We start from the raw sequence: 26,321 nt of genomic DNA on the forward strand, positions 1-26,321 counted from the left end.
GCATTTCTAATTATTAATAATCCAGATTTCATTTCATCTATGACTGATTGATTTATTCTTATATAAATCAAAAAGTCCATGGTACTTTTAGTAAATGCATTTTGGATGATGTCAAAACTACATTATTTAAAAGATGATAAATATTTTAAACTTGATTTGCATATATAAGTTGATTTGCAGGAGTACCAGAATACTGATATTTACTTTCAGATGACAAAGTAGTATGACCTGAATATGTTAGTGTTTTTTGACTTTCAGCAATCAATTCTTCGGTCCTGCCATTCACTGTGCAGTTTACATGGGTATGTAGATGCACTTGACTCAGTCCATTTCCTATTCTCAATGACTGTTTCTCCAAATTCAGCTCTTACAATTGCTTCCTCATTATAATGACTCCTGAGAAGAGTAATTAGATATTTTTGGCACACTATTAGCTTTGATATATTCCACATTGTACCATGGTCTCTACAATCAAGGGTCTGGCTGTACGGACAAGCAAACCACCTCCTTTAATTATCTTGCTCTGCTCATTATCCATCATATGTTCACTATCTCATCTTGCCATCTCTGTCTTTTTTGAAATCTGTCTCCTCATTTCCATGAGTGTCTCTGTTCTTAGATGTTAAATAACATTTTGTTTGCTTGAGGAGCTGATGGATACTTACACATTCTCTAGAATATATTTTTCTTTTATGATATTAATGTACACCATTTTTTTCTGTTCACATATTTTTGTTTCATATTTGGTAGTTAGATTCATATTCTATCTTCATCCAGTTGAAGATGGTATATATAATACTCCTCCCATTTCCTCCACAGCAATAACTGTGAGGTATACTGGGTGAAAATGAGTGACTGGTCCAAAATAACACGGGTAGTTCTAGTCTAACATCATATAAACAGTTTTTATTAGTTTATAATATAAAACACAAAGAAAATACAAAAGTAAATAGTAGGGAAAATAGGGAAGGGAAAAGTGAGGGAAAGAAAAGGGGGAAAAGGAAAGAAAAAGGCATTGACGTCCGACTCCCTTTGGTGCAGTAAAATAAGGCATTAACATCAAACCTCAACATCTAGTCCAATGTCTTGATGACCACATCACACTGACTCAAACATTTGTTGGCATAAAGATGTTATTGCTGTCTTTTATCTTTCTGTTTTAAACATTTCTGTAGACATTTTATATACATGGACCTTACATTTTCCTGGCTAATAGTTGGTATGCCTATTTTGTTGAATACTACTATACGTGTTGCCTACACATGCTTCTATCATCCTATAAACCCATTTGTAATAAGTCTCACAATAGCCTTTCCATCTTCATTTAACTTTCTGCATCAGAAGTTGTTCTGACTGGATTGATTTTTACAATTTCCTACCAAATAGTCAATTTGATTTGTATATTGGCCATTCAATAATGTCCAGTTGTATAATTGTGTTTATGTTGCTTGAAGGAGACACTAGCAGTGAGCAACATGTTTCCTGCTTTACTCCATTTCTCCAATGTCTTTTCCTCCAGTGAGTACCAGCTCATTGGTACTACAATGTTCTTCTAGATGTTGAGTTTAGCATCTCTTGCAATTTGCTGTGCAATTATTCAGTATCTTTTCACCACTGTATCTGTGATAAATATGGCTGTCTTTATTTTAGCTTAGTAAGATAGCACAATGCTTTGAATGTCAGAGGATTCAGGATCCCTCAAACTTCTTAGCTTAGGCTAAAAAGTCTCCTCCTTGAAAACTTGGAAAATGTGCCAATTTTGATAATATTGGGGGAGATGGGCTATTGGTTAAATAGCCATTTAACCAATAGCCGGTACCTATTTATCATTTGCATGTTTTCAAACTGCTAGGTGGGCAGGAGCTGGGACAAGAACAGGAGCTCACCCCATCATGTGGTACTTGTGTGTAAATTTATGGACCATAGTTTTAGTTTAGATTTATGGGCACTAACCCCATGCAATATACTGTAATTACAGCAATGCTCCACATAACAGCAGGCAGCATTAGTACATTAACTACTATTAAGCTACTGAATAAGCTGGGTTTATATAGAAAACAATGAGATCAACAGAGAGCCTCTGTGTAAGAAGATTAAATGAAGACATATGGAAAGAGATCTCCTAAGATATTTTTGCTCCATCTGATCTCATTGTGTCTCGATGCATTGAGTGGGATCTTGTTAAACACTGCTGACTATGCGTAACTGTGCAGTATGTAGGTTAACTTTGTGATACATGTTCTTTGCAAAACTGTAGTCTGCAGAACTCCCTCTTTCTTTTTGAGAAGTGGAGATGAAGCTGCTGTGGCTGAAGCTCTTCTAACTTAGTGAAGCAGGACACTAGAAATTACTCTATTTTTCAGACTATAAGATGCACCCAGATTTTCACCCTCCTTTTTTGGAGAAAAAGCTGTGTCTTATACTCCGAACAATATGGTACATTCAACTGAAGGCATTGCTTGACTTCTGTTCCTGAGGGTAGCCTGTCTCCAGACAAATCTTACTGTATGACCTTGTCAGAATTTGCAAGATCAGCATAAATGAGAGGAATAGATCTCTGCACTGCAGAGGAGACTTCCAACATAGGAAGGGCCATGACAGCTGGTTCACTTTGAAATGCAGCCTTTCATTACAGCTGACTTTTTCATTTATATGTAATTTCTGTGCTACTTGACAGACAGGGCAGCACCTCTGTTTCATATTATCAGCTCTTTACTGTAAGCCTGGTATCTTATTCCTAATTTTATTCTGAAGTCATCCTGTTATTTCTGTTACAGTGGGAAATTTGTTCTTAAAAATGTCATATAAACTTAATGACTGATTTACTCTGATTTTATGCTCAAGAATGTGTCATGTTTCTAACATGGCATCAGTCAGGTGCAAGTGAGATAAAGGTAGTTCCCACTTAATGACCCTGGTTGGGACTGGCAACTCTGCAACTAAACAAGCCACCAGTGAGTGGGAAATCATTTGTTCCAGTTGGAAAGAGACAAGACTACTGTCTCGGTTTCACACCTTCAGCTTTGCTTTGCTTTCTAACAACCCCCCTCCTTTGGAATGTTCCAGTGCCTGCTTATTGTCTACACTACAGTGGGGAAAATGGGAGGACCATGAATTAGAAAAGATTCATGATTGATCGAGAAAACGAATAGCAAAATGTTGGGGTATTGTTGTTTTGAAACACTGGAAATCGTAAATGGATTTCTTGCTAGAAGAAGAAGAAGAAATGAAATGATTTATGGATTCAAAGATTTAAAAAGATATCAATTAAAGGAGGGGATGAGGAGATCTGGGAAATATTTAAGAGAGATTATGGACAACAAGATTGTCATTATTAGTTGAAAGGGAAGTCAGAAATCATTTCTCCATATTTATTGGTTTTGGTTTTCTTTTCTTTTCATGTATGTGTACATTTTCTTTTGATTTGCCTGTTATATGATTTTTTTAAATAAATATGAATTTTAGAAAAGAAAAACAATAAGAGAAAAGAATGCAAACTTTAGAAGGCACTCTGTAAAAGTACAAATCAATTCCCCTTCTCCTCTTAGACTTAGATTGAGACAGAATAACTTTATTGTCACTTTGAATATACACTAATTGGCATATTTTAAAATGAAATTTCATTGCATACAGCTTTTAAAAGGTCACCGTCTCCAATATACATTATATAAACATGACAAAATAAATAAATAAACAAACAAACGAATACAAAATTATGTATATACCTACATACATTATATGACACAGAGAAACAACACAGTCTAGTTTGGATGTATACATGTACATAGAGAGAAAAATTAATTTTGTTGATTATTAGATTGATTGGATCCCTCACTTATCATCTCTTAACTGGTATACTAGGAGCATTTGGGAGGGAAAAGCTGATTTCTTTAATGTCTTTTTTTTATTTTTTACAAAACCAGGAATGTGAATGTGATAACAGTCACAAACACAGTGATGGGTAAGCTCTGTCCTAATCATGTATTTATAACCTCTTAAGAATTACCTGTTCCTGCTTCTATAACAAGAAACAAATCTGGTACCAACTTTACTGTAAGCATTATTTGTAGTACCGTTCTCTAAAAACAAACACATTTCATCCCCAAACTCACTGCAGTCCCTGATAGTGATGGTATCTTTATTTAAATGGTGGGCCAGATTTATTTAAAATGCTGGTTTGTTAGTATTTCAAATCTTACTGGTACATACTGACCAGCTGCATCTGCTTGATTCCCCCTGAAATGAAAGCAACCACAATCCATATCCAGAAAGGCTTATATGTCTAACCTAACACCTCCATCTATTCTTTTAATGTCAATATTAGAAACCAGCTTTTGCAGCTGACTTTTGGACTCTGGCTTCTTAGAAGCACTAAGTCAGAAGCCAGGTTTAAATTTAAAACTAAACACCCTGTGGCTTCTAAATCCCTACCACTCTTATACATGGAAAAACTAAGCAGAAACAATTGAGAAGTCTGGTACTTCCTAACATGCTAAAATTCTCAGCAGTTTATTACAGTATTTTGTTTGAATACTATCCAGTGAGCAATATACATTAATCTGCTACACTCATTTATAACTCTAAAATTGGGGAAAGCGCTTGAGACGATCATGAACAATTTTTTCAAAAAGTAACACTTTCCACTTTGTTAATAAAACATAATACTTGTACCTCACTTATTCATAGAAAACTGTCTGCAGAACAAATGAATAAGAGTTGCATAGCTACTAGATTATGTGATTAATCGGTTTGAACCTTTGTGGCAACCTCTTAGATATTGGAACACCCCTGGTCCATCTTTTCACTAAACTAGACTGACCCGAAAGCAAATAGTTGTTAATGTGAGATCAGCCTCTGGCAGAAAAAAGCACGTTATTGCTCAAGAAGTATCAATGATAGTCCATACCCATGTTCTATTTGATCCCCCTTTCATAAAAACTATTATTGATTCCCCCTCCCCCATTCTGCCTCTTTCTTGAGATCAGATAACCTCTTCTCTCTTGTGGATTGAGTAGATGTTCTTCCACCTGCTGCATCTCACATCTGCTTCCATTAGCTAATTTCTGTTTAGATGTATATATTACTTATTTATGGTCCTCTGGATCAATCAAAAGATGCATTTGATGAAATTTGATTCAACCCTTATCTGTAAGTTATGGCTTCTCTCACCGCCTCCCATATTTTAGCTACTTAATGTAACTAATACTATAATAACAACAGTAAGATACGCAATAAGTAAGTTACCTGAATCACTACAAATTTTGCAATGTAGCCTTGATTCTTGATCACTTGGGGGCACATAATACAAGAGAGTGAAAGGGAGGAGGAGGAGGAGGACTTACCTCATAAAAATGACTATCTAAAGCAGCAGAGTTAAGACTGATCAAGTAGGATGCAAAGTTGTTCTTGATATAATCTATGTCTGATACTGGCTGATATGGCTAATAAATTTTTCACCATCGAAAGATTAGTTCAAAGATGGCATACTTTAAAAAGTCCTATAGTTTATCATTCACTGGGAAAAACCTAATGTTCACCATCCTTTTATCTAGTGATTTTTTAAAACTTTCCATGTACACAAAGGACTCAGAGAGGCCAGGGATAAGCCATAACAAACAAAAGTTACATTTTAGTTCTGAGTCAGTATTCCGTGATCCTTCAGCATTTAGCAAGACCATGAGATGACTTCATAGGAATTGCCTTTGTTGCATCTTGTCAGCAGCTCTTCGGTGACAAGTATCAATCACTATGCAGAGGCATAAAGCAGGCAGGGGCCATGGCTATGTTTACTTAGTGGTATCCTGACTCTCAACCAGTCCCTCTTGTCCCCTGCTGTAGTTTTTGTTATCAATCTTTCCTCTGTTGATTTCCCATGAAATTGGGGGGAAATCTTATCAAAATCTCTTTTAGCAATGGAACAGAGCTAGCCATGATTTTAACATTGATATAGATCACAGAGGGCAAGGTCTGCCTTGAGCTTCTGTTTGAAAAATTTCCACAAAAACCTCCTATTAGATCAGGCTTTTCTGATAACAAAAGCTGGGTGCTTGTGAGTAAAAAAATGGATAGTGGCAGGAAGAAGCTGCTAAAGCTTTTTCCCAAATGCCACTTCTCAATTCCAGGCTTGTTATTGCAAAACTATTAAAACTACTAAGCATTCAACTGTCCCAATTCATTTTCTTAAAAGTGGTTTATGTTTAGCCCTTGGGTAAAATAAACATTTACTGCTACTGTGGCTCTAGATATGCCTCCTCCCCCAAAGAGTAGCAATATACATGCGTGTACACACACACACACACACACACACACACACACACAGAAAGAGAGAGAGAGAGAGAGTCATGGTATGGATTGACTGAAAAAGATTTATTTTCCTCAGCAGTAAGAAAGAGATTCCAGTACATGTCCCTTTTTATAGAAACAAAGACTTGCAGCCCTTCATTTGCCTGTTTATTTCAGGCACTTTTTAGAAGTACCCGAGTTCCTCTCAGTTTCTTCCTATTCAGATGACAACAGACCTTTTCTCTCTGTGGTATCTTTTAAGTATGAATTGGCTGTTCTGTCCTTTTGTCTGCCTCTAGTTGACCAGTTTGAATGTTTATCCTAGACAAGTTAGACCCTTTATTTGTGTGAGGAATTATTGTAAGTTGAGGGTGCCGAGATGGGTTCAGCAGTAATTTAAATGATTATCGCAAAAAAAAAAAATCTAGTCCCTACAACATTGCCAATTTTCATGGTACTTTACCTCTATGTAAGGCAGTGGTTCCCAAACTTGGCAACTTTAAGACTTGTGGACTTCAACTCCCAGAATTCTCCAGCCAGCTCTGCTGATGTAAGGTATATAAGAAGAATCAGGATTGTATGTAAAAGGGTTAAAATTAATTGCTTTTCTATCACACTTTCCTCTAAGGAACTGAAAGCAATATTTCAACTCCCCTTGTGTTAGGTAGCATAAAGTAGAATTTTTAAACTGATAAGGCTTGGTGAACTGAGTTAGAGGGAAATGGGAAAGAGTTTCCAAATTGATTGAAACTTGATCCTGGGAATCTCACATCTGGGTCTAAGACAAATGACCAATAACTGGGCAGAATTAAATCCTGGAGTGTTGAAAAGGAGTGAAAATTATTGTCTAAACCCAATTCCATATTACATACCAAGGTGGTGTGACGTTTACACAAAGGCTGCTTTTGCTTGGTTTATTCTAATAGCCTAGTGATAGCTTTTGGCACAATTCAGTAAGGCCTTTGAATGTGGGGCAAGGCTGGGAGATGAAGTCCCATATTTGCCTGGGATGAATGGGAAAACGTTAACTACTGCATTGAAATAATGGCAAAGTGAATTTTTTTTTGCCATCCACAGTGTTTGCAATGTAACTACTTAAAAAGAAATTTAAGAATGAAAAAAGTTGATCCTTTTCTATTTGTCCCAGTCTAAATTGCATCAGGCAGATTGAATAGTTTATGTAACATTCCAGGATATGTTGGGGATCCATGCAGACTATAGAAATTGGGTATATTTTAGCCCTGATAGGCAACACTGTTTAACTGTCATGTACAATATGTGGTGTTCTGAGAGGGACTGTAATGAATGTCATCCTGGGTGTCAGTCCAGCCATCTTCCCTATATTCCTAAGAAAAAAAGTTTAAATAAAAAAGACAAAAGTGAAAGGATTAATCATCTATAATTGTTTATCTTGATACTAATTCTTATAGTATAGATACTACCTTATTGGGAAGATGAAGAGAAGACTGCCCCTTTGTGGTGGCCATCTACATGTTTTATTCATGCATTTTACTGCTGAATATGCACATTTAAATTGTTTCTGGATATGACATATTTTTGTAGTTGATCGGCAAAGAAAGGAAATAATAGCAAGTGTGATCACTAAATGTGTGTGTGTGTATGTACGTACAGTAGGACATATGTATGTGTCATATTTCTTAACCACCCATCTCCCTCAGATGTACAAATATAAACAGATAAAGACTATATGATTGAACTCTCCGGTGATTGGTTACAGGGAACACGCGTGTGGCTGCAGGAACCTGATTATATGCGCCCCTGCACTCTTGGATCCTGTGCTAATGGCTCCATGCTCTTCACTTCAGACTATGGGGAGGTAAGTGAAATTTAAGACTGTAATGAACCACTGAAGAAAGGACTCTTGGATAATCCCCTTGCTTTTTGAACATTTTTTTAAAATATATATATATTGGGAGACTCAACTGATACCTAATATGTACCACCTAAGATGGCCAATTGTTAAGTTAATGTCATCTTGCCTGAACTGGCATATTTTTTTAAGACTTTGCTCCCTATTCTAGCTTGCAAATTGGTTTTTCTGAATTGCTGTAAAACTCATTGACCCTGAAACAAGGCACACAAGTTCTCAGAAAAGACAGCAACACACCTCAGCAGACTGGGGCAGGCTCTTGAAGCTTCCAAGCAATTCACACATCAGTAGTTCTGCTGCTGGCCAGGTTTGAAATTGGAGATAATCCTGTATTAATACCTTGAATCGGTCATCTTCCATTTTCTCTAGGCAAATCCCCGCCCTTCTGAATCTCTCTGGTGTATTAGGGAGGGAGGCCTGCATTCCCCCCCCCTGCATATATAGATAAGATGACCTAATGCAGATCAGTTATCTTTTAATGTGACCTAACTGCCATTACAGCATCTCAATGAGGCTTGCTAAAAGAGCAATAGAAAGATGGATATCCTTTCAACGTGTGTTCTTTATATATTAGCAATTACTAGTATGGAATAAAAGATGGAGATGCAGGAGTTTAATATATTGTCCCTGTGGCAACTGACAATCCATTACAACATTTACATGTTTGAAGCATGAACCCATAACAGAGCAGTCTGCAGTGATCCAAATCTTAATACTTGGACTCTTCAGCTGCTTGTCTCCCTGTGTGTAAACCAGTGATACGAAAGCCAGTTTAAAAATCACTTTCCACATTTCAACTCTTTCCTCTATTTCCATCATGCAGACCGGCTAGTGTTTTGTCTGGATTACATTTGCCATGACCCCTGATTGCTGAAATCCTCCACTTCTTTACCATTCATGAGCTGATTAAAAAAAAGAGAGAGAGAGAAACCCTATAATTTACTATTTTACCAGGAGCTGTGGTAGCACAGTGATTAGAGCGCAATATTGTAGGCTAACTCTGCCCACTGCCAGGAGTTTGATCCTGACCAGCTCAAGGTTGAATCAGCATTCCATTCTTCCAAGGTTGGTAAAATGAGGAGCCAGATTGTTGGGGATAATATGTTGACATTGTAAATCACTGTAAATACTGTACAGTGCTGTAAAGTAGTATGGAGCAGTATATAAGTGTAAAGGCTAAGGAGTAGGGCTATTTTCCTGTCTTGAGGCCCAGAAAGTAAAAGTGGCAGAAATTTATCAATTTCACCTTTAAAAAAAACCCCAGCTTTCCATTGTTTCACTGGTGAATTTTTTTAAAAATGGCCAGAAGACAGTAACCAGTGATTGGAACAGAGAGAGTGATTCTACCAAGTATATGATAGCCAGTTCCAGTGAAAGTGGGGCACAATAGGAGAACTAAATTAGCAGAAGTTAAAAAATACCTTTGGTGTATAGGAGAAAATAATGGGCCTTTTCCAGTGGCCTAGGTGTGGGTAGCAAACATGTGTTGCTGCACCTAAGAAAGTGTCCTGTATTCGCAGTGGATCAACCAGATTAATTCTTGCTCGTTGTTATTAAATTAGATCGTTGTAAAATGTTGCATATGGGGCTATTCTTGAAAACTGCAACTGACACAAAATGGACTAGCAGGATTCTTTTGCAGAGTTTGCATCAGTGTTCAACGTCAAAGGCTCCATTTCCTATTCCATCACTTATAAAAGATAGGAATATGAGACAGGATTTTAACTGCAGCAGCATCTGGCTTAAGGAGTTAGTACCAAAGAAATTGTACGTTCTTCATCCCTGATGATTTTTAGTAGTTAGTGTTGTAGGTTTTTTGTCTTTAATGGTCGTGCACTAATGTTTGCATTCCTCATTCTTTCTGACTTCTAAATCTGAACGTGATTCTTTTTTAATATTGCTGTAATGATTTTATTAATTTTGATTGCTTGGAAGTTTTGAGAGCCGAGGTGGCGCAGTGGTTAAATGCAGTACTGCAGGCTACTTCAGCTGACTGCAGTTCTGCAGTTCGGCTGTTCAAATCTCACCGGCTCAGGGTTGACTCAGCCTTCCATCCTTCTGAGGTGGGTAAAATGAGGACCCGGATTGTTGTTGGGGGCAATATGCTGACTCTGTAAACCACTTAGAGAGGGCTGAAAGCCCTATGAAGCGGTATATAAGTCTAACTGCTATTGCTATTGCTAAGTTTGTTTTAGGGCTACCATATGATCCTGAAAGGTTTACTTAAAAGATGTGGAAATATAAGAAATTCATGTAGCAAGCACGCATATGATTACTAGCTGGCTTGATGTCCAGATCTAATACAGGTTCTTTATTATCACATCTAGTTCAGCAGATGAGAGTCACCCAGGACATATGGTCATTTTGCAGTGTTGCATCTCTCAGTGCAGTCTTTCCCTTTCCCTAGGTGTTCTGCTATCCACAAGGCTCTCTGCCAAAAGAAAAAATTCTGCCAATGCATCAGTCAAGTGTAGACGGTGTGGAGGACATGTCCATGCTGGGAGACTTACATGAGGCTGCCATCTTGCTCAACCTGCACCAGCGCTACAAGCAGAACCACATCTATGTGAGTGAACAAATTAGATGGTGCCCTGCTTAATCTTTCCAAAAAAATGCTAAACAGCATCCTCAAAAGAGAAGTTACCTGCATGACTGTATCCTCATCCTATGAGAGGTAGACTTGACATCCAGGTATGCAGGAGCCATGGCTCTCTGAAGTGTGCTTTGATGCTTTTCTTTGGGTCATGAGCACAGAAGCTTGGGTTAGAGACCCCTGAGAATATTTGGACAGCTTCTTAGTAAAACTAGGGAAATGCTAATGTGTCATCAAATTGATTCTATTTATAGCAGAATGTATTGGTGGCATATTCATCACACCTTTGAATAACCACCCAAGTTTTTGAAAATGCAGCCTGTATATAAGTTGAAACACAAACATAAATGTTCATCTGCATGCCAGATTTCAGCCTTCTTTTTTTACATAATTTACCCCTTTCCTGTATTCCAAGGGAGAGTTAGTATCCATAGTGCAATCCAAAGTTTCTACCATCTAATTCCTTCTTTTGGCATTAAACATCCAATTTCTAGCTGCTTCTGTAATATGGATGGGAGATGAGGAAGAGCAGGTAATTCTGTATCAAGCAAGATTACTGCAAGATAATTTGAGAGCCCAAGGAAGGGGATGAGGCATATTCCCTTATCTTCTTACCTGTGCACAAGTGTCCTTAAATTCTGGTATTGAAATGTGGATCTTAAGTCTGTTGCATCGCAACGGTTACTAAGGCAACAAGGATTGAAGGCATTTTATATTCCAGAAAATGATCAATTAAATGACCTGTTTTCTGGGAAGCGTCTTCTTTTGGAGTGAGCAAGGGACTTGCAAATAATGCATTATGCTGTCTAGCGATAACCTATTTGGTGGTTGTTTTTTTACCATCTACACCCGGCTTACAATTGCACTCACCTCTCAGCAAAAGTTCTTTACAATCCAGAGCTCATAATCCACCAGCTTTCATTTTGTCTGCTGCTCTTTTACATCAGATTGCTTTTCCTTCCCCCTCCCCTCTCTTTCCCTCTCCTCTCCTTTTGTCAGAAAGGGAATGAGAATAACAACATTTAAAGCATGCTCTTTCCCGTTTCAGAAGCTCCACATGCATTGTCTAAGGGCCAGATAGAATTACAGAGGTGAATCTGCATCCACTTTTTGTGTATTGCATTTTGGGTGTGTGTAATATCTGATGCCAGCTGCTCTCTACATAATGAGGTGACATCACTACACTGTTCATTTCCCCTGCCAGGCAGTGCTACAAAAGAGGAAGGGGGGTGGGAGCAGGACACTGCACGATGTATTGCTTGTGTTAGTAGGAAGAAAGACAGCAGCAATTCTAGTTGTCTTAAAAAATAACATAAGGCAATCCTGTAATTCTTGGGTTCAACCAGAGAGAATGTTTATGCAAAATATTTTTTTGTTTTAAAAGAACCAGAGGAAACATTGTTGGGTGTGTGTGTGTTGGTTCAAAATCTTCTCTTTATTCTTAGAGGAAAGAGATCTAGAAAATTTAACAGCCTTTTTTTGATTTAAAAAATAGTTTTTATTAGCTATTAGTCAAGCTGCATGAAAAACCGTGCAACCGTATGCTTCCTGAATATATTGGGCTTGTGTTTTCTAAGGTGGAACAGCTTATTACTTCAAAAAAACCACTACTGTAGTGGAAAATCATTGGTGATCAGCCAGTCTTGCTTTAACCCCTGGCGTTTAGTTATCTTGGGGATAAGAAATGACTAGAATAATAATGCATGACACCTGTGGATGGCATTAAAAAGAACAAGCTTTCTAAGTGTTTGATAAAATTAGCAAAATGATAAATGTTACAGTTCTTATTTAAAAAAACAAAGATCTTGGGGGCTGAATCTTCTCATGTTTATTGATAACTCAGAAGTATTCAATTTTTGTACACTGCTGAGCAGGTTTGGAATTAGATAATTCCACTTTCACTTAGTTTTTGCAATGGTTGGCATGCCTTATTAAAAAAAAATGTTACCCAGCACTGCATGCCATTCCCTCTGTCTTTTTTGTTGAGGAAGAGGGATATCCTTTTTTAAAAAAAATGAAATTGGGCAAACAAAGCAGAGTCATAGCTTTTGTCATCTTCTTACTTTTCACAATGCTTTTGAGCAGGGGTCTCCAACTTTGGCAACTTTAAGACTTGTGGACTTCAACTCCCAGAATTCCTCAGCCAGCTTTGCTCTGGGAGTTGAAGTCATAAGTCTTAAAGTTGCCAAGGTTGGAGAGCCCTGCATTTGAGCTTTCCTAGATCTCTATTTCTCTACTCAAGGTGCTACTAGTCACCCATAAAGCCCTTCATGGTAGTGAATCTGCGTACTTGAGAGACCGCCTTCTGCCAATTACCTCCCTGCGACCAATTAGATCTCATAGATTGGGCCTCCTCCGAATTCCATCTGCCAGCCAGTGCCGGCTGGCAACTACAAGGAGGAGGGCCTTTTCAGTAGTAGCTCCGACCCTTTGGAACGAGCTCCCCGTGGAGATTCGTACTCTCACCACCGTCCAGGCCTTCTGCATAGCCCTTAAGACCTGGCTAGCCCGTCAGGCCTGGGGACAAAGATAGTCGCCCCTCCCGAATGATGAATGAATGTTGCTCATTATTTTTACTTATGTGTGTCTACGTCATTGTTTGTATTCCCTTTTCCTGATTTTATGTGAGCCGCCCTGAGTCCCCTCAGGGAAAAGGGCGGCCTATAAATGTTAATAAACTCTTAAACTCTTAAACTCTATAAGCTTTCTTTAAAAACAAAAATATGTGTAGTTGGCAGCCCACTATTTCGTTTTCTTGACCATTGAAAAAAATACAAGGATAATTCAGAATAGAAGAGAGCATCTGGTAGCCCTGGACTGAGGAATAGGGAACAACTACATCAGTTATGTAAGAGTTTTATGTAATTACATTGGAGTTTAATCACATCCATATTTGTTACAGCAAATAAACATTCTGAAGGCATCCTTAACATGTTCTCAACATTCCAAATAAAGCAACTGCACTATTAGGTTGTCATCCCTTAATTAGTATCATATAGGTCAAGAAAATAAAGTAATGGGCTATTAGAATTCACTGCCTGTTTCTTAAACATTTATAGGCATGAGGCTTTACCTATGGAGGTAAAGAGTAAAGGTTTCCTCTGCTCAATTGTGCCTGACTCTAGAGATGGTGCTTATTTGCATTTCCTAGCCAAGGAAGCCAGTGTTGTCCGAAGACGCTTCCATGGTAATGTGGCCAGCATGACTATATGCTGAGGCACATGGAATGCTGTTACTTTCCCACCAATGTGGTACCTATTTATCTACTTGCATTTGCATGCTTTTGAACTGATAGGTGGTTAGGAGCCAGGGCAAGAATGGGAGCTTACTCTATCATGCGGTGCTTGGGTCTCAAACTGTCAACCTTCTGGTTGACAAAACCAGCGTCTTAACTGCTAGGTCACCACACCTCTGAGACTATGGGGACAGACAGAAACACACTCACACAAACACACTCACACACACACACACACTTTTCCACTTAAGATTTTCTATGTAATGCCCCATTTTCAATTGCAGTGGTTTCTGCTTCTGATGAAATAGGATGAAATCCTAAAAATAGAAGATGTGTTCTGTTCCACCTTTCATGAAACATTCAATAAAGAATGTATTAGAGCAGTAGTCCTTAAGAAGATCCAAGTTTGAAAAGTAATTCAAATTTTTGGCTTCTAAAAGGTTTATTCTGCAGATTTGTACAAACTACATTTCTATCTATTAAAGAAGATATTTTGGTCTTCATCCCGAATTTGGCTAATGAGTTCATATTGTATTCTGATCATCAGGTACTTTAGATTTATCTACCGCCTCAGATTGTGCAGACTCTAATAGTTTCCTCCAACAATGTATTTTTAGAAACCTTTAATGTACCCTCTTACATTCCTTTTTTTTAAAATGAGCTGACAAGGCTTCATCCGTTAACATTTTACTTAAGATATTGTTTCCACTTACGCCCATTGATTTCTCCCCTGTTAATAATGGAATCTCCATTCTCAGATAATAGTTTCTGTTGCATTTTTAAAAAATACTTCCTGGTCAAAAGCTCAATCTACTCTGGTTCTACATATTATGCAGAAGATGGTCACTGCTCAATTCTCCTCAGAATTTTGGGGCATAGCTGAGCAGAAGTGGTAATTTCCATATTAAAAATTGCCTAGGAGAAATTATGAAATATGTTCATTATCATGACCCCCCCATAGAACCATTACAAGAAGATGAAGGCCAGGGGAGCATCTAAAATTTGTCATAGTAGTTTTGCATCTATGGGGGAGCTTAATTGAGGATTCTGATCTTGTTCAAAACACTGTTCATTTGCCTCTGCAAAACAACTGAGAAGGGTATTTGTAGCACGGGGAATGCCCTGTTGCAGTTTTTATGCACAAGCAGACTTTTTCTTAAAACTGCTAATTGAGTAAGAGAGACGTTATTCTGATTTATTGTGCATATCCTGTTCTTGAATCCCAGAGCTGTAGAAGAACAGCTCCTTCAGATTTGGTACTGATAGTACAGTGATGGGTTCTGGATCCTGGTGCAACCGGTACGGGGCAACTGGGCCCGATGTCCACCACATGAATGCACGCAGCACGTGCGTACACACGCATAGGGCAGTCATGCGTACTTACCGCCTGCGACGCTCCAGCTGCTCGGCGGAGCATCGCGCAGTTACCATACGCTCCGTGTGCATGTGCAGAAGTCCCGAAGAGCTCAAATACGGGTAAGGAGTATTGACGAGCGGGTACCCAGTGCTCCCAGTAAGCACCGGTACATCTGTACCAGGGCGTACCGGTCGTAACCCACCACTGCGTTAGCATAACTTAAAGTCAAATATCATGGATCATAAATATGGAGTCCAAAGGTAGCTTAGTGTAAGAGGGGAAATTGCCACGCATGACTTTGCTGTAGGATGAATGAATGAGGCTGATTATGGACTGTGTTCCTTTCATGTGCTGCTCTGCTCCCTATTGACCTATACATGTATGTGTATACATAAACACACAATTTGCCCAGATTGTTCTTTTCTATATGCAAGTGGAATGGAAAATGCAAGTGAGGTCTCGCATTTACCTCAGTTTCCTTGCAGCAAACTGACTGAAGATCTCTTTTCTCAGAGCAAACAAAGCCATGAACTTTAATGTCTTCCTTTCCTTCCAATGCTTCTATGTTCTTTGGAACTAGCATTCAGCTACCTTGTTAATTTCAAAACCACCTTTCCTTCCAAATTAACTCCTGAAATGCTTTGCCCTTCCTTCCCTTCCCTTGCAGACAAGCATCGGTTCTATCTTGGTTTCGGTGAATCCCTACAAACCCATTACTGGGTTGTACGATGCATCCGCCATTGACTTGTACCGACAGCACTGCCTGGGGGAGCTGCCCCCTCACATTTTTGCCACGGCCAGTGAGTGCTATAGCTGCCTCTGGAGGCGTCATGACAGCCAATGCATTCTGATCAGGTGAGAGAAGCAGTGAGGCCACAAGCTTCCCACTTTATCCCACTTCTGGTATTGAAAGATGGGTGGAAACTTCAGAATCATTGCCATTATGAATTCCTTGATTTGCTCCTCTTGGGCTGTCTATTAACAGTGGAGAAAGTGGAGCAGGAAAGACAGAGAGTACCAAGTTGCTGTTAAAGTTTCTGTCAGCCATGAGCCAGTTCTCCTTGGGTAGCTCTGCTTTGGAGAAGACCACCCACGTGGAGGAAGCTATCCTCGAGAGCAGGTAAAAGGGGTTCCTGTGTATAGGCAGGAAATGGGGAGGTTGTTTCTCAAGAGCCACATCATGAGAATAATGACATTTGACATCCTCAATGTCAGAGGTATACAGTCCTAGGTTGCAGCCTTTTGTGATGCTCTGTTGCACAGGAGCTCTGAGAAAAGGCAATTTCTTATTCCTTGGAATATTGTTGCAGCCAGTACGGAGAATCTTTTGGGGAAATTGTGCGAGCCTCATTGAATTCCCCCAGGGACTTGAAACACAAAACCAGTTTCCTTAAAACAAGAACTTTTCTGCACTGAGAGGATGTACAATATGTAAAGTTAAGAATATTTGCATATTCTTTCTGCTTCTGTTAGTTATAGGGCCAGTAAGAATCATCATGGCACACAAATGTTATACATTTTTGAGGTTATTCTTTACAGTTTTCAAGGCTACAAACTTTCTTTTAGGAAAAGCTTTGTAAATATCAGGGTTCCAAGTAACACCCCCAACAAAAGAAGACTCCGAGGCTTGAAGTTCCTCAAAGTTCCATTTTATTAGAGATATCATATTGGCACATCTGGGAAAACCCAAATCGGAAAGTCTCCGGGTTTTCCCAACCCAAAAGAAAGTCCAAGTCCCTGCCCAACACCCATATGTCCACCACATGGCTCAATCAGTCATCATCCCAACTGGAGATGCCTTCTAGTCACACCCTTCCAGGTGTAGGGCAAGATGTTCTTGACTCTCTGAGACTCTTTGAGAAAGGAATGTTATAATGACTATATATCCCCCATGCTCAATATAATCCCCCCTCCCATTTTCCCACAGCAATATATGTGGCAGGCCGGAAGGTCCAATGCAAAAGATGACTTCCAGGCCTGACAGTCAACCTCTAAATGGTTCTATATCATATAACCAGACTTGTATTGTTGAAAAAATGTATTCTGTGTAAACTTGTCTAATGTTCCTGCCAAACAAATCTATTTTTTTTAATTAAAGCCCAGTCCTGGAAGCTTTTGGAAATGCCAAGACAGTCTATAACAACAATTCTAGCCGCTTTGGCAAATTCATCCAGCTACATTTTTCTCAGCATGGGCATATCCAGGGAGGGAGGGTCACAGACTGTATCCTTTATTTGAATGGCAGCTCTTCAGATATTGTTCACCTCTAGATTAAGAAAGAATGGAACCAATAAACCATCCGTACAGTTAATTTATAGATGGCAATGATGAAGCAGCTTTCTGAAAATTCCATAAATCAGGTACTCTCCCAGCTCTCCATCAATTGCATTTTTCTCTTTCAAAGTTCAGCAAAAAAATGGTAACTCTTTAATTCATTAGATTTAGGAAACAAAACATTGCTTATAATTTATGTACAGCAATATTTGAATTCATTTCCAAGTTCTTTTTTTGCCAGCTATCAGAGAATATGTTTATAAGAGTGTCATAATGATATTTATTCCTTAACTTGTTGTTCAGATTTATTGGAAAAGGTGAGTGAAGTTTGTTCTCATTTGTTTTGTTTTGTTGCTCAACATTCCTTTTGATAAGAGTGGTATAAAAGCAACCAGGGAATGATATTGAACATAGGACCACTGAGTATTCTCAGCAAAACTAGGCTATGTCCCTAGCAATTGGCAAATGTTTTATTTAGATTCATTTCTAATTAGTTCTTTAGCATCTCAGAAATAAGCAGTGACGTGCAGTCAGGGGAGGCAGGGGAGGCAGGGCCTCACCACTGTCAATCATGAAAAGAAAAAAAATTAAAAGGAAAAAGGCTGAGGTAGTTGCTGCCAGAGTCACAGTGGATGACTCTGCTTAGTGCTTAACTGTTTAAAAAAGCCTCTAAAAAAGTGCCCTCTACAGGAGGAGGCGGGAGAACCACGTGCCTCATTTTAGTCTATCTTTATGATCACTCGAGCAGAGTTAAGCAAGGGTTAAAAGCGAAAAATTCCTTATGTAGATGAGGCACTCCATTGGGGACTCTGGCAGCAGCTAACCCAGCCTGACCTCAGCAGCTCTTGTCTTTTTCTTTTTACATTTTTACATTTTCATCATGGCCGACAAGAGTAGAGTTGAAAACCTCTGTGAAACATCTGGAAAAGCTATGTGGATCGGAGGGAGGGGGAGGAATTCAAAATTAATGTAATTTGTAAGTAATTGTATTATTGTAAGTAATTTGAGTGCCGGGGTGGCAGGGCGGCTTTTGCCCGCTTGCCTCACCAGCCATAAACCTCACCACACGTCACTGGAAATAAGCTTCCCATGCTTCTCTTTTCCAGGATAGTATATTTAATTTCTCTGTTGTAGTAATCTTGCTCAGTGTGCACGGCTACACCCTGCATTGATTCAGACATACCTCACTTCCAGTGCATTTTATTTTTGGACTGAAAAAGTCAAAGGAAAGTTTTCTGGAAACAAGAATAGGAGAGTCTAAAATACTTATACTTGCAATCAGGCAGGCAGGTTAGACTAATAACCAGACCAGTGTTTCTCAACCTCAACAACTTTAAGATATGTGACTATCTCCCAGAATTCTCCAGCAAGTATATTGGCTGGGGAATTTAAGGAGTTGAAGCCATACTTATTAAAGTTGCTAAGGTTGAAAAATGCTGATCTAGATGAAACAAGCGAAGAGGCAGCATGAACACATTCAGCAAAACAGATAAACTTGCTTTACAATCCCTGTTGTGTAGATGCAACCGTAGGAAACTTTTAATGAAAAGTGATGCATTTTGACAAATGAAGCAAACATTCACTTACTTTTAATGAAGCACATAGTGCGATACACGCCAGGGAAGGAATGGGTATTAAGAGTAATAGACCATGATTGTGATATGTCATTTACTCCGTCCTGCATGGATATCTGCCCATTTAAATGAAAAAAAAAATGTGGACACCATTCAGGATTTTTTGTATGTTGGTGGTAAAGAGAAAAAGTTGTGAAGCCAAGGTGCTTCCTTTTCCTTAAAGCACACAAACATGGTGCATATAAATATTGGGAGTGTTGCTCATGTGTATTGAGTTTATCCTAACCTCTTTCTGTTTTCCTTTTACAGAACAGGGTGGTTCACCAGAACCCAGGAGAACGTAATTATCATATCTTCTATGCATTATTAGCTGGTGTCAGCGGGGAACAAAGAGGTAATAGTACTTCCCAAAGGTCCTCATTGCTATGCAGTGGATGCAATTTAAACTGGAAGTGCTAACCTATAAAGCCCTACACAGCTTGGTGCAAATGATCTACAGGTCCGCATTCTCCCACTGGAACCAGTTGAATTCTATTTGGAAGAAACCATTGGGGAGGGGGTTCAGTGCTGCTGTTTTTGAATGACAGTACTGGTCTTTTAGAACAGCTTCCCAGGGGCTACCCAGTTGGCACCCACCCTAATTGCCTTCCGGAAGTATTTCAAAACTGAGAGGCTTTTTAGGGCTTTGGGCCATTATCTCTATTGGTAACCAGCCAGTGGTGGGTTCCAGGGCCCGGTGTCCACCACATGAATGCATGCAGCGGGCGCGTGCACACACAGTGCATGATGCATCCTTACCTCTTGTGACGCCTCCGTGGCACTCCAGCTGCTCAGTGGAGCGTTGCGCAGGTGCTGTGCACTCCGTGTACATGTGCGGAAGCGCCGAAGAGCTCAAATACAGGTAAGGAGCTCAGGCGGAGTGGGCAGGCCCTCCGGAGCACTGTACCAGAACAGTACCCGGTGCTCCGGGCAGGCACCGGTACATCCGTATCAGGGCATACCACCTGCAACCCACCACTGTAACCAGTGTAGGGCTTACAGCATTGGTCCTCCACCAATTGCATTAGTATATCAAAACTGAGCAGTGACCAAAGTTCTCAAAATATCCCCATGTCAGTCATATTCTGTCCATTGACTAGGACGTGCCATTTCAAGCAGCTGTTACTAGAGATAATATGTTTAGGTATGCAAATCAAGGGACCAGACAAGATAATGTTACTACTCAGAAAGTGTCACAGACTGGCTGAATGTTTTCTGCATTCTGCTATTGGCTAGGAAAGGCAGAACTGATTGGCCAGTTCTCTGTGAATCCTATAGACTCACCAATGTATAATCAGGTCTGATTATAGCATCTTGATGTCAGCAAATATAGCAACCAAGATCAATCCTTGCTGGGTTTTTAAGTGGAATTAGAAAAATAGAGAAAATGAAACTTAATTTATGTACCCTGGCCTTCTAGTCACTTGCAGTTCATTACTTCTTGCTTTGAATTTCCGTAAACTGGCTATCTTGCAGAGTGATTCCCCTCCTCCCCAGAATTTCCTTCTTTTTCTGAAAAAGATGGAATGGGTCTGTAAATTACAGTAACCTGCTATATCTTCTCTGTTACCTTTTTCTCCTATTGCTTTGCTCCATTTTCATAAATACGTTCAGATAAATGTATTGGAAAGCCTGTTTCTATCTTAATATGCTACATTAGGCTTAGCTGTAGATTTACAGGAAAAACAACAGTGTTGCTTCGGGAAGAGGAAAATACTAGAATTATTTGTGGGCTTACATTAGAATTCATGTAATGGATGAAATTTCCCAGTTAGGTTGATAGATCTCAAAGTTCATGACCAAGTCTCATGTCCCAGCATTATTTGTGGATATGCCTCAAACACATGTCAAATGTAGAGTACTGTGGAAATCAGGCTGAAATTATTATTGTAATAAATATTGAAGGGGAAAATAGCATTGGGAACACATCTGATTCTTCCTCTGGTCAGTCTCTGATAGAGATGCTATTGACACAAAAATCAGGAGTTATTGCAGATTTCCAGCTGTATTTTCTAGCATGCCAATAAGTAGGTTTAGAGATGTTTTCCAATTAAGTGCCTGGAAAATTTTGTAGCCTATGAAATAGAGGTTCAGGCAGTATTCTCATTCTGAAGGCAAAGCAGCCATTTTTAAATGAAAGCAGCTTCACTGAATCACATGTTGAATTGAGCAAATGCAGCCAGAATAGACGCATAAATCCTTTATTTACTACAAATATTTTTCACTCAAAATTCATCCTTTTTTCAGCTGAATTTACCAGCCCAGGAAAAAAAATGTACTGGAGATGCTGTTCTCCCAAGGCTGCTATTCATTAAAAGAAACCAAAGAAAACTATTTGTCTCACTTTTCTGCATTTATATGTAACAATACTTTTCCCATAAGCAGAATCCTGTCAATTCTTTTGCTCAGAGGAACACTTTAACTGATGGACTGATTTTGTGCCATTAAATCCGTGTTGACTTTTAGGGACCATATGAGTGGATTATCCCCAGGAGTGGAACACCTGAGCACCCTCTACTCTGTACATTAGTTTTATTTCCCTGCAGACAAGATATTTATTTTGGCAGTGCTGGCCATGCAGGGTTAACCAGTCTACTGTTTTGAATGTTTTGTTTCATCCTGCAGAATTAAATTGGGCATGTTTATATGTGCCACTTTTGGGATCAGAACATGAAGAAAAAGGCTGCTTAATGTGTGCCTTTGGCTCACATTCGCTGGTCTCCTTTCTCTATATTCATTGCATTTGTTTCTTTTCTCTGTCCTTCTGTTCTGGTCTTTAACTGTTTTATTTCTCCTTCTGGGAGCTGCTTTTTTATAGAAGGACTCCACTTGCTGGAACCCAAGAACTATCGTTACCTTAACCAGTCTGGCTGTATAATCAACGAGGACCTGGATGACCGAGAGATGTTCAGCAAAGTTATGGTGAGTTTCTTCCTTGAATCTGGGCAAAATTTGATGGATGGATTTCTCTGCTCCCCCCAACCCCTGCTTGTTTAAAAGAAAAATGTGCCAGTTGCTTCTTTGCATGAAGGCAGATTGTTTGGGGGGAGCAAAATGCCCACAGGCCAAGAGGGTTTTGCACTCTTGAATGTTGTGCCTGATAATGACATGCATTGTTTAATGTCAATTAGAGTCTATTTAGACTGAAGTAATGTAATTTGAAGACAAAATCTCATCTTCCCACCAGTATTTTGTCTTTCTGTTCCTTGAATGCCTGCTTTATCATGCCTGTTCTTTTTACTTGGAGGAAATATCTGAGGGAATCATTTAGTCTGCAAAAATCTTTATACTATTTTTCAAGGTGGAGGAAGTAAGAGATAAAATAATAAGGCATTTATTATTTATAGAGTTTTTTAATAGCAAAGTCCTGCACAGAAGCTAAATAACCAAAGTGGGCAATGGAGTAGGACAAAAAACAGGCATACAAAGGGAGGGATTAGGAGGGAATTATCCTAATCAAATGCCTCAGAAAATAAGTGGATCTTATTACAATTCCTTTGCAGATCTAAAAACCATTAAGTCTGAATCCTCCACTTAATAAAATACAGTTATGATCAGTTTCTATTGTAGTTATTATTCCTGTATGTGATTTAGTAAATCTGTAGAAGCTCAAGTATTTATTATGTCCAGAAAAAAAATCAGGAATACTGGAATCCCAAAACGTGAAGCACCATTGCTAGCATGGTGCTTTTGTTAAAAAAAGAAAACATTAGCTGAATAAATTGAGATCAGATTATAATATTTATGGTATGCTGCAGCCTGACAAATATTGATTGACTGTCTGCTGCCTGTGTAACTCTAAAACGTTGAGAATAAGTTTCCGTTTAAGAAAAAAGGGGGAATAATGGGATAAAGTTTTGACAGATATTTTTCCTCCTTTTTCCTTTATTCTATGGATAATTTCAAATGTATTATTCTGGCAGTTTGTTGACAAGAATTAAAGTATTATTAAAGGAAGCAAGTTGTATGTTGACCATTACTGCATTAATTACTATTTGGCCATAATATTTGGAAATCAATCGGTAACCCTATGTATCATGAGCTGCTAATTCCAGGATCATATTATAACTTATCTTTGCTCTTTGCAAGAAACATGAAAGTTGCAATAAGCATTTAGGAACATGTGAATGAGAACTATGATTCTTTTTGTAATTATTGAAATATTAAGGTTCCATTCCACATGATTGAGCATTACACAGCATTTTCCTTAAACCACTTGGAAGTAAATTTCACTACATACTGTAGTGCTCCATCCTACTAAGTGGGTTTGGGTATCTAACTTTAATTTATAACATCATTACAGTGAATGTACAGAGAACATCGTTACAGAGGATGTACAGAGAATTTCCTTAACACATTATGGAAAAGATGAATGTATTAGCATAGCTTTTGAATTATCATCTTGAGACCAGAATAAGAGCCATTATTCCAAGCAAAACTTTTATCCTGATTCCTCCTTCATGGAATTTGTTTTTCCAGTGCTACTTTGCATAATCTTTTTAAAACGCAATAGTGTCGAGTAACTGGAAGCACTAGTTATCTATCTGTACAGAAACACCTGGCTTCTTGAAAGTATCATAATGATTCTGAATGTGTTTTGAACAGACTGCATTTGAAGTCATGGGATTCAGTTCTGAAGAGATCAGAGACATCTTCAAACTTATATCTGGCATTCTACAACTTGGAAACATTGAGTTCATGACTGCTGGAGGAGCTCAGATTACCACAAAAACTGGTACGTGATGCTTACCTGGAATCTGCTGTTCCCTCATGGTTGTGGTGCATGCCAATAATTAAGCAAGTAGGTTATTGTGGCCTTTTTATATTTTTCTGCATTGCTGACAGGTAAATAGATTCCCAGGAATACAACTATTTTCCAGTGCAACACAATTTAAAAAACAAATTCCAAGTTGGTTTATGAAAAGGTTTATGTATGTATCTTGCCTTTGTGGTGTTGCCTAACCAATCTGATGTTAAATGTGCTTCTCTGTCTCAGTAGATCAATGTTTTATTTTCATTTCGTTGCTTAACAAATGAATAAAGTATTTTAGCACCAAAGTGGAAAAGAAGGTTTTTTTCTTTAAGTGTATATATTATAGGGAGCAACTTTTTTTCCCTTTTGAAGTGCCAAGTAACGTTACTTTGGGTTTTCCACCTTGAGGACCAAGGAACTCTCAATGAAATTTTGGGAGAATAAATATCTCAGAGCTGTTGTCACATACTAATAAAGTGTTCTTGGCATAAGATCTTCACTGTTGCTGCTTAGTTTCCACTTTGTGAAGAAGTTTGCGTAACGTATGCTTCCTATCAGAAAGGGAAGTCACATCTTTATTCTCAGTTCTCAATTGTTTTGTCTCCTAGTGCTGCATAATGTCAGTGAACTGCTTGGCTTGGACACCTTCCAGCTGTCTGAGGTACTTACTCAAAGGTCCATGTTTCTACGTGGGGAAGAAATTAGCTCTCCTCTCACTGTGGAGCAGGTGAGTTAGTCATTAGCTGCTTTGCAGTTCATATTTGCTATGAAGGGACATTGTCCCTGGATGGTAGCATTCCCATGAGTATTAAAGGGAAACATCACTTGAGGGAGGCCTTGAGTTGATGATATATTACTTTTTCCCAGAAGAGAAGGATTCCTGGAATATTCTTAGTGCTTCAGGGCTTAAGAATAAGCCTGGGTAATAAAGGCAGGTATTGGAATGGAAGAGAGAATGGGTGGATCAGCTTTGTTAACATAACCATTGCTATGGATGTTCTACAATGTAAGCAAGGGCATGTGGAACAATATTTATGAAAAGAAATAATGGACGGATTTTAGAGAACTCACTCCTGCAAACTATACTTGTAAAAACTCTTTTTAGAAGATGAAGCCTATTTATACTAGAAAATGTAAAAACATGTAAATAGAAGAGTTCTGCTAATGTTCACTAGCTTTCCTCTAAAGCAGCGGGACCTCAATGCTGTTGCTTGCTTTCATCTAGAAAACTGCCTGTTAACACACAGCATGGCAATCTTTGAGACAGACCACTGCCTTGTGGCTCTAGTATTTGTGATGCTCCAGGTTGCATGAAATGGAACAGAGAAGTTCAACAGATTATGTATATGTTGTAAATTCTAAACTCGGGATGCCGAACCTATGGCAATGCGATGCGTTGCCCTGTCAGCTGGCCAGTGCGCATGCGTTCAGCCTTTTTAAAAGCCATTTTTCACCTCCCCAGGCTGCAGAGGCTTTATAGGAGCCTGGGGAAGGTGAAAAGAGCCTCCCCACCCCCAAAAGGCCCTCTGGAGGTTTCAGGAGCTTCCCTAAAGCCTCCGGAGCGCAAAAAAACAGGCCCTATGGGCAAACCGAAGGTTTGGGAAGTGACTTCCGGTTTGCTTGCGTAGTTGGTTTAAGCCCTCTGGAGGCTTCAGGGACTTTCAGGAGGCTTCCCTGAAGCCTCCGGAGGGTAAAAAAATGACTCTACGAGCAAACCGGAAGTCACTTCCGGTTTGCTCGTAGGGTCATTTGTAGTCCTCCGGAGCCTTCAGAGAAGCCTCCCGAAGGTCCCTGAAGCCTCTGGAGGGCCTCTGAAGGGGGGGGCAAGGGGGGCTGTTTTCGTCCTCCCCAGGCTCCTATAAAGCTTCTGGAGCCTGGGGAGGGCGAAAAAAGCATGCATAAAATGGGGGAACACCTCTCATACGCGCATGTGCACTGGGGTGGTATCGCGCATTGCATTATGGGTGCGACATGCCCGCACACAACCCCCCTGCGCTCCCCCCATTTATGGCACGCGAGCCAAAAATGTTCGCCATCGCTGTTCGAAACAAAGAAAAAAGTCCAAAATACTTCATTAGGAAGTCAGAGGATTCTTGTAAGGTTTGAAGAAGCTCTAGGTCTTTACCTGAGAATGGAAATCAAGAGCTCCTTAGGTCAAGTTTGTCTTCTGATGGATTTTTAGACACATTCATGAGGTTTTCTTCAATCATTGCCTCCTTCTGGGGTATTTTTTCATTTTTCCCATTTAGTCACAGTCCAGATAATTCCTACTCATACTCTACTTAGCTCCTAAAATGGACTAATTGCATTGAAAAGCTATGAC

The 26,321-nt window shown here is 39.2% G+C and overlaps 2 protein-coding genes across 4 annotated transcripts in view; both read left to right on the top strand.

Annotated features, from left to right (window-relative positions):
* The window catches only part of LOC148049434 (unconventional myosin-X-like), a 39,237-nt gene extending 21,609 nt beyond the window's left edge, over positions 1 to 17,628 (top strand). Inside the window, exons 2-6 of the mRNA XM_087703518.1 lie at positions 8,021 to 8,119; positions 10,581 to 10,739; positions 16,026 to 16,213; positions 16,344 to 16,478; positions 17,457 to 17,628. Of these exons, the coding sequence (XP_087559644.1) occupies positions 8,021 to 8,119; positions 10,581 to 10,739; positions 16,026 to 16,213; positions 16,344 to 16,478; positions 17,457 to 17,628 (753 nt within the window). The remainder of the gene's footprint in view (positions 1 to 8,020; positions 8,120 to 10,580; positions 10,740 to 16,025; positions 16,214 to 16,343; positions 16,479 to 17,456) is intronic.
* A 1,881-nt stretch (positions 17,629 to 19,509) lies between these two features.
* The window catches only part of LOC106541385 (unconventional myosin-X), a 71,763-nt gene continuing 64,951 nt past the window's right edge, over positions 19,510 to 26,321 (top strand). For 2 of the 3 annotated variants that reach the window (XM_087713509.1, XM_087713514.1), the window contains exons 1-4: positions 19,510 to 19,600; positions 22,064 to 22,167; positions 23,851 to 23,980; positions 24,607 to 24,725. In XM_087713509.1, the coding sequence (XP_087569635.1) occupies positions 22,150 to 22,167; positions 23,851 to 23,980; positions 24,607 to 24,725 (267 nt within the window). In that variant the 5' untranslated portion in view covers positions 19,510 to 19,600; positions 22,064 to 22,149. Of the gene's footprint in view, positions 19,601 to 22,063; positions 22,168 to 23,850; positions 23,981 to 24,606; positions 24,726 to 26,321 lie in introns of those variants that run through there. The other variant, XM_087713504.1, reaches the window with a different exon arrangement.

This window comes from Thamnophis sirtalis, unplaced genomic scaffold (genome assembly GCF_051295495.1).
Source record: "Thamnophis sirtalis isolate CommonGarterSnake01/CBP01778 unplaced genomic scaffold, rThaSir2_p1.2 scaffold_1, whole genome shotgun sequence".
Classification (NCBI taxonomy): domain Eukaryota; kingdom Metazoa; phylum Chordata; class Lepidosauria; order Squamata; family Natricidae; genus Thamnophis; species Thamnophis sirtalis.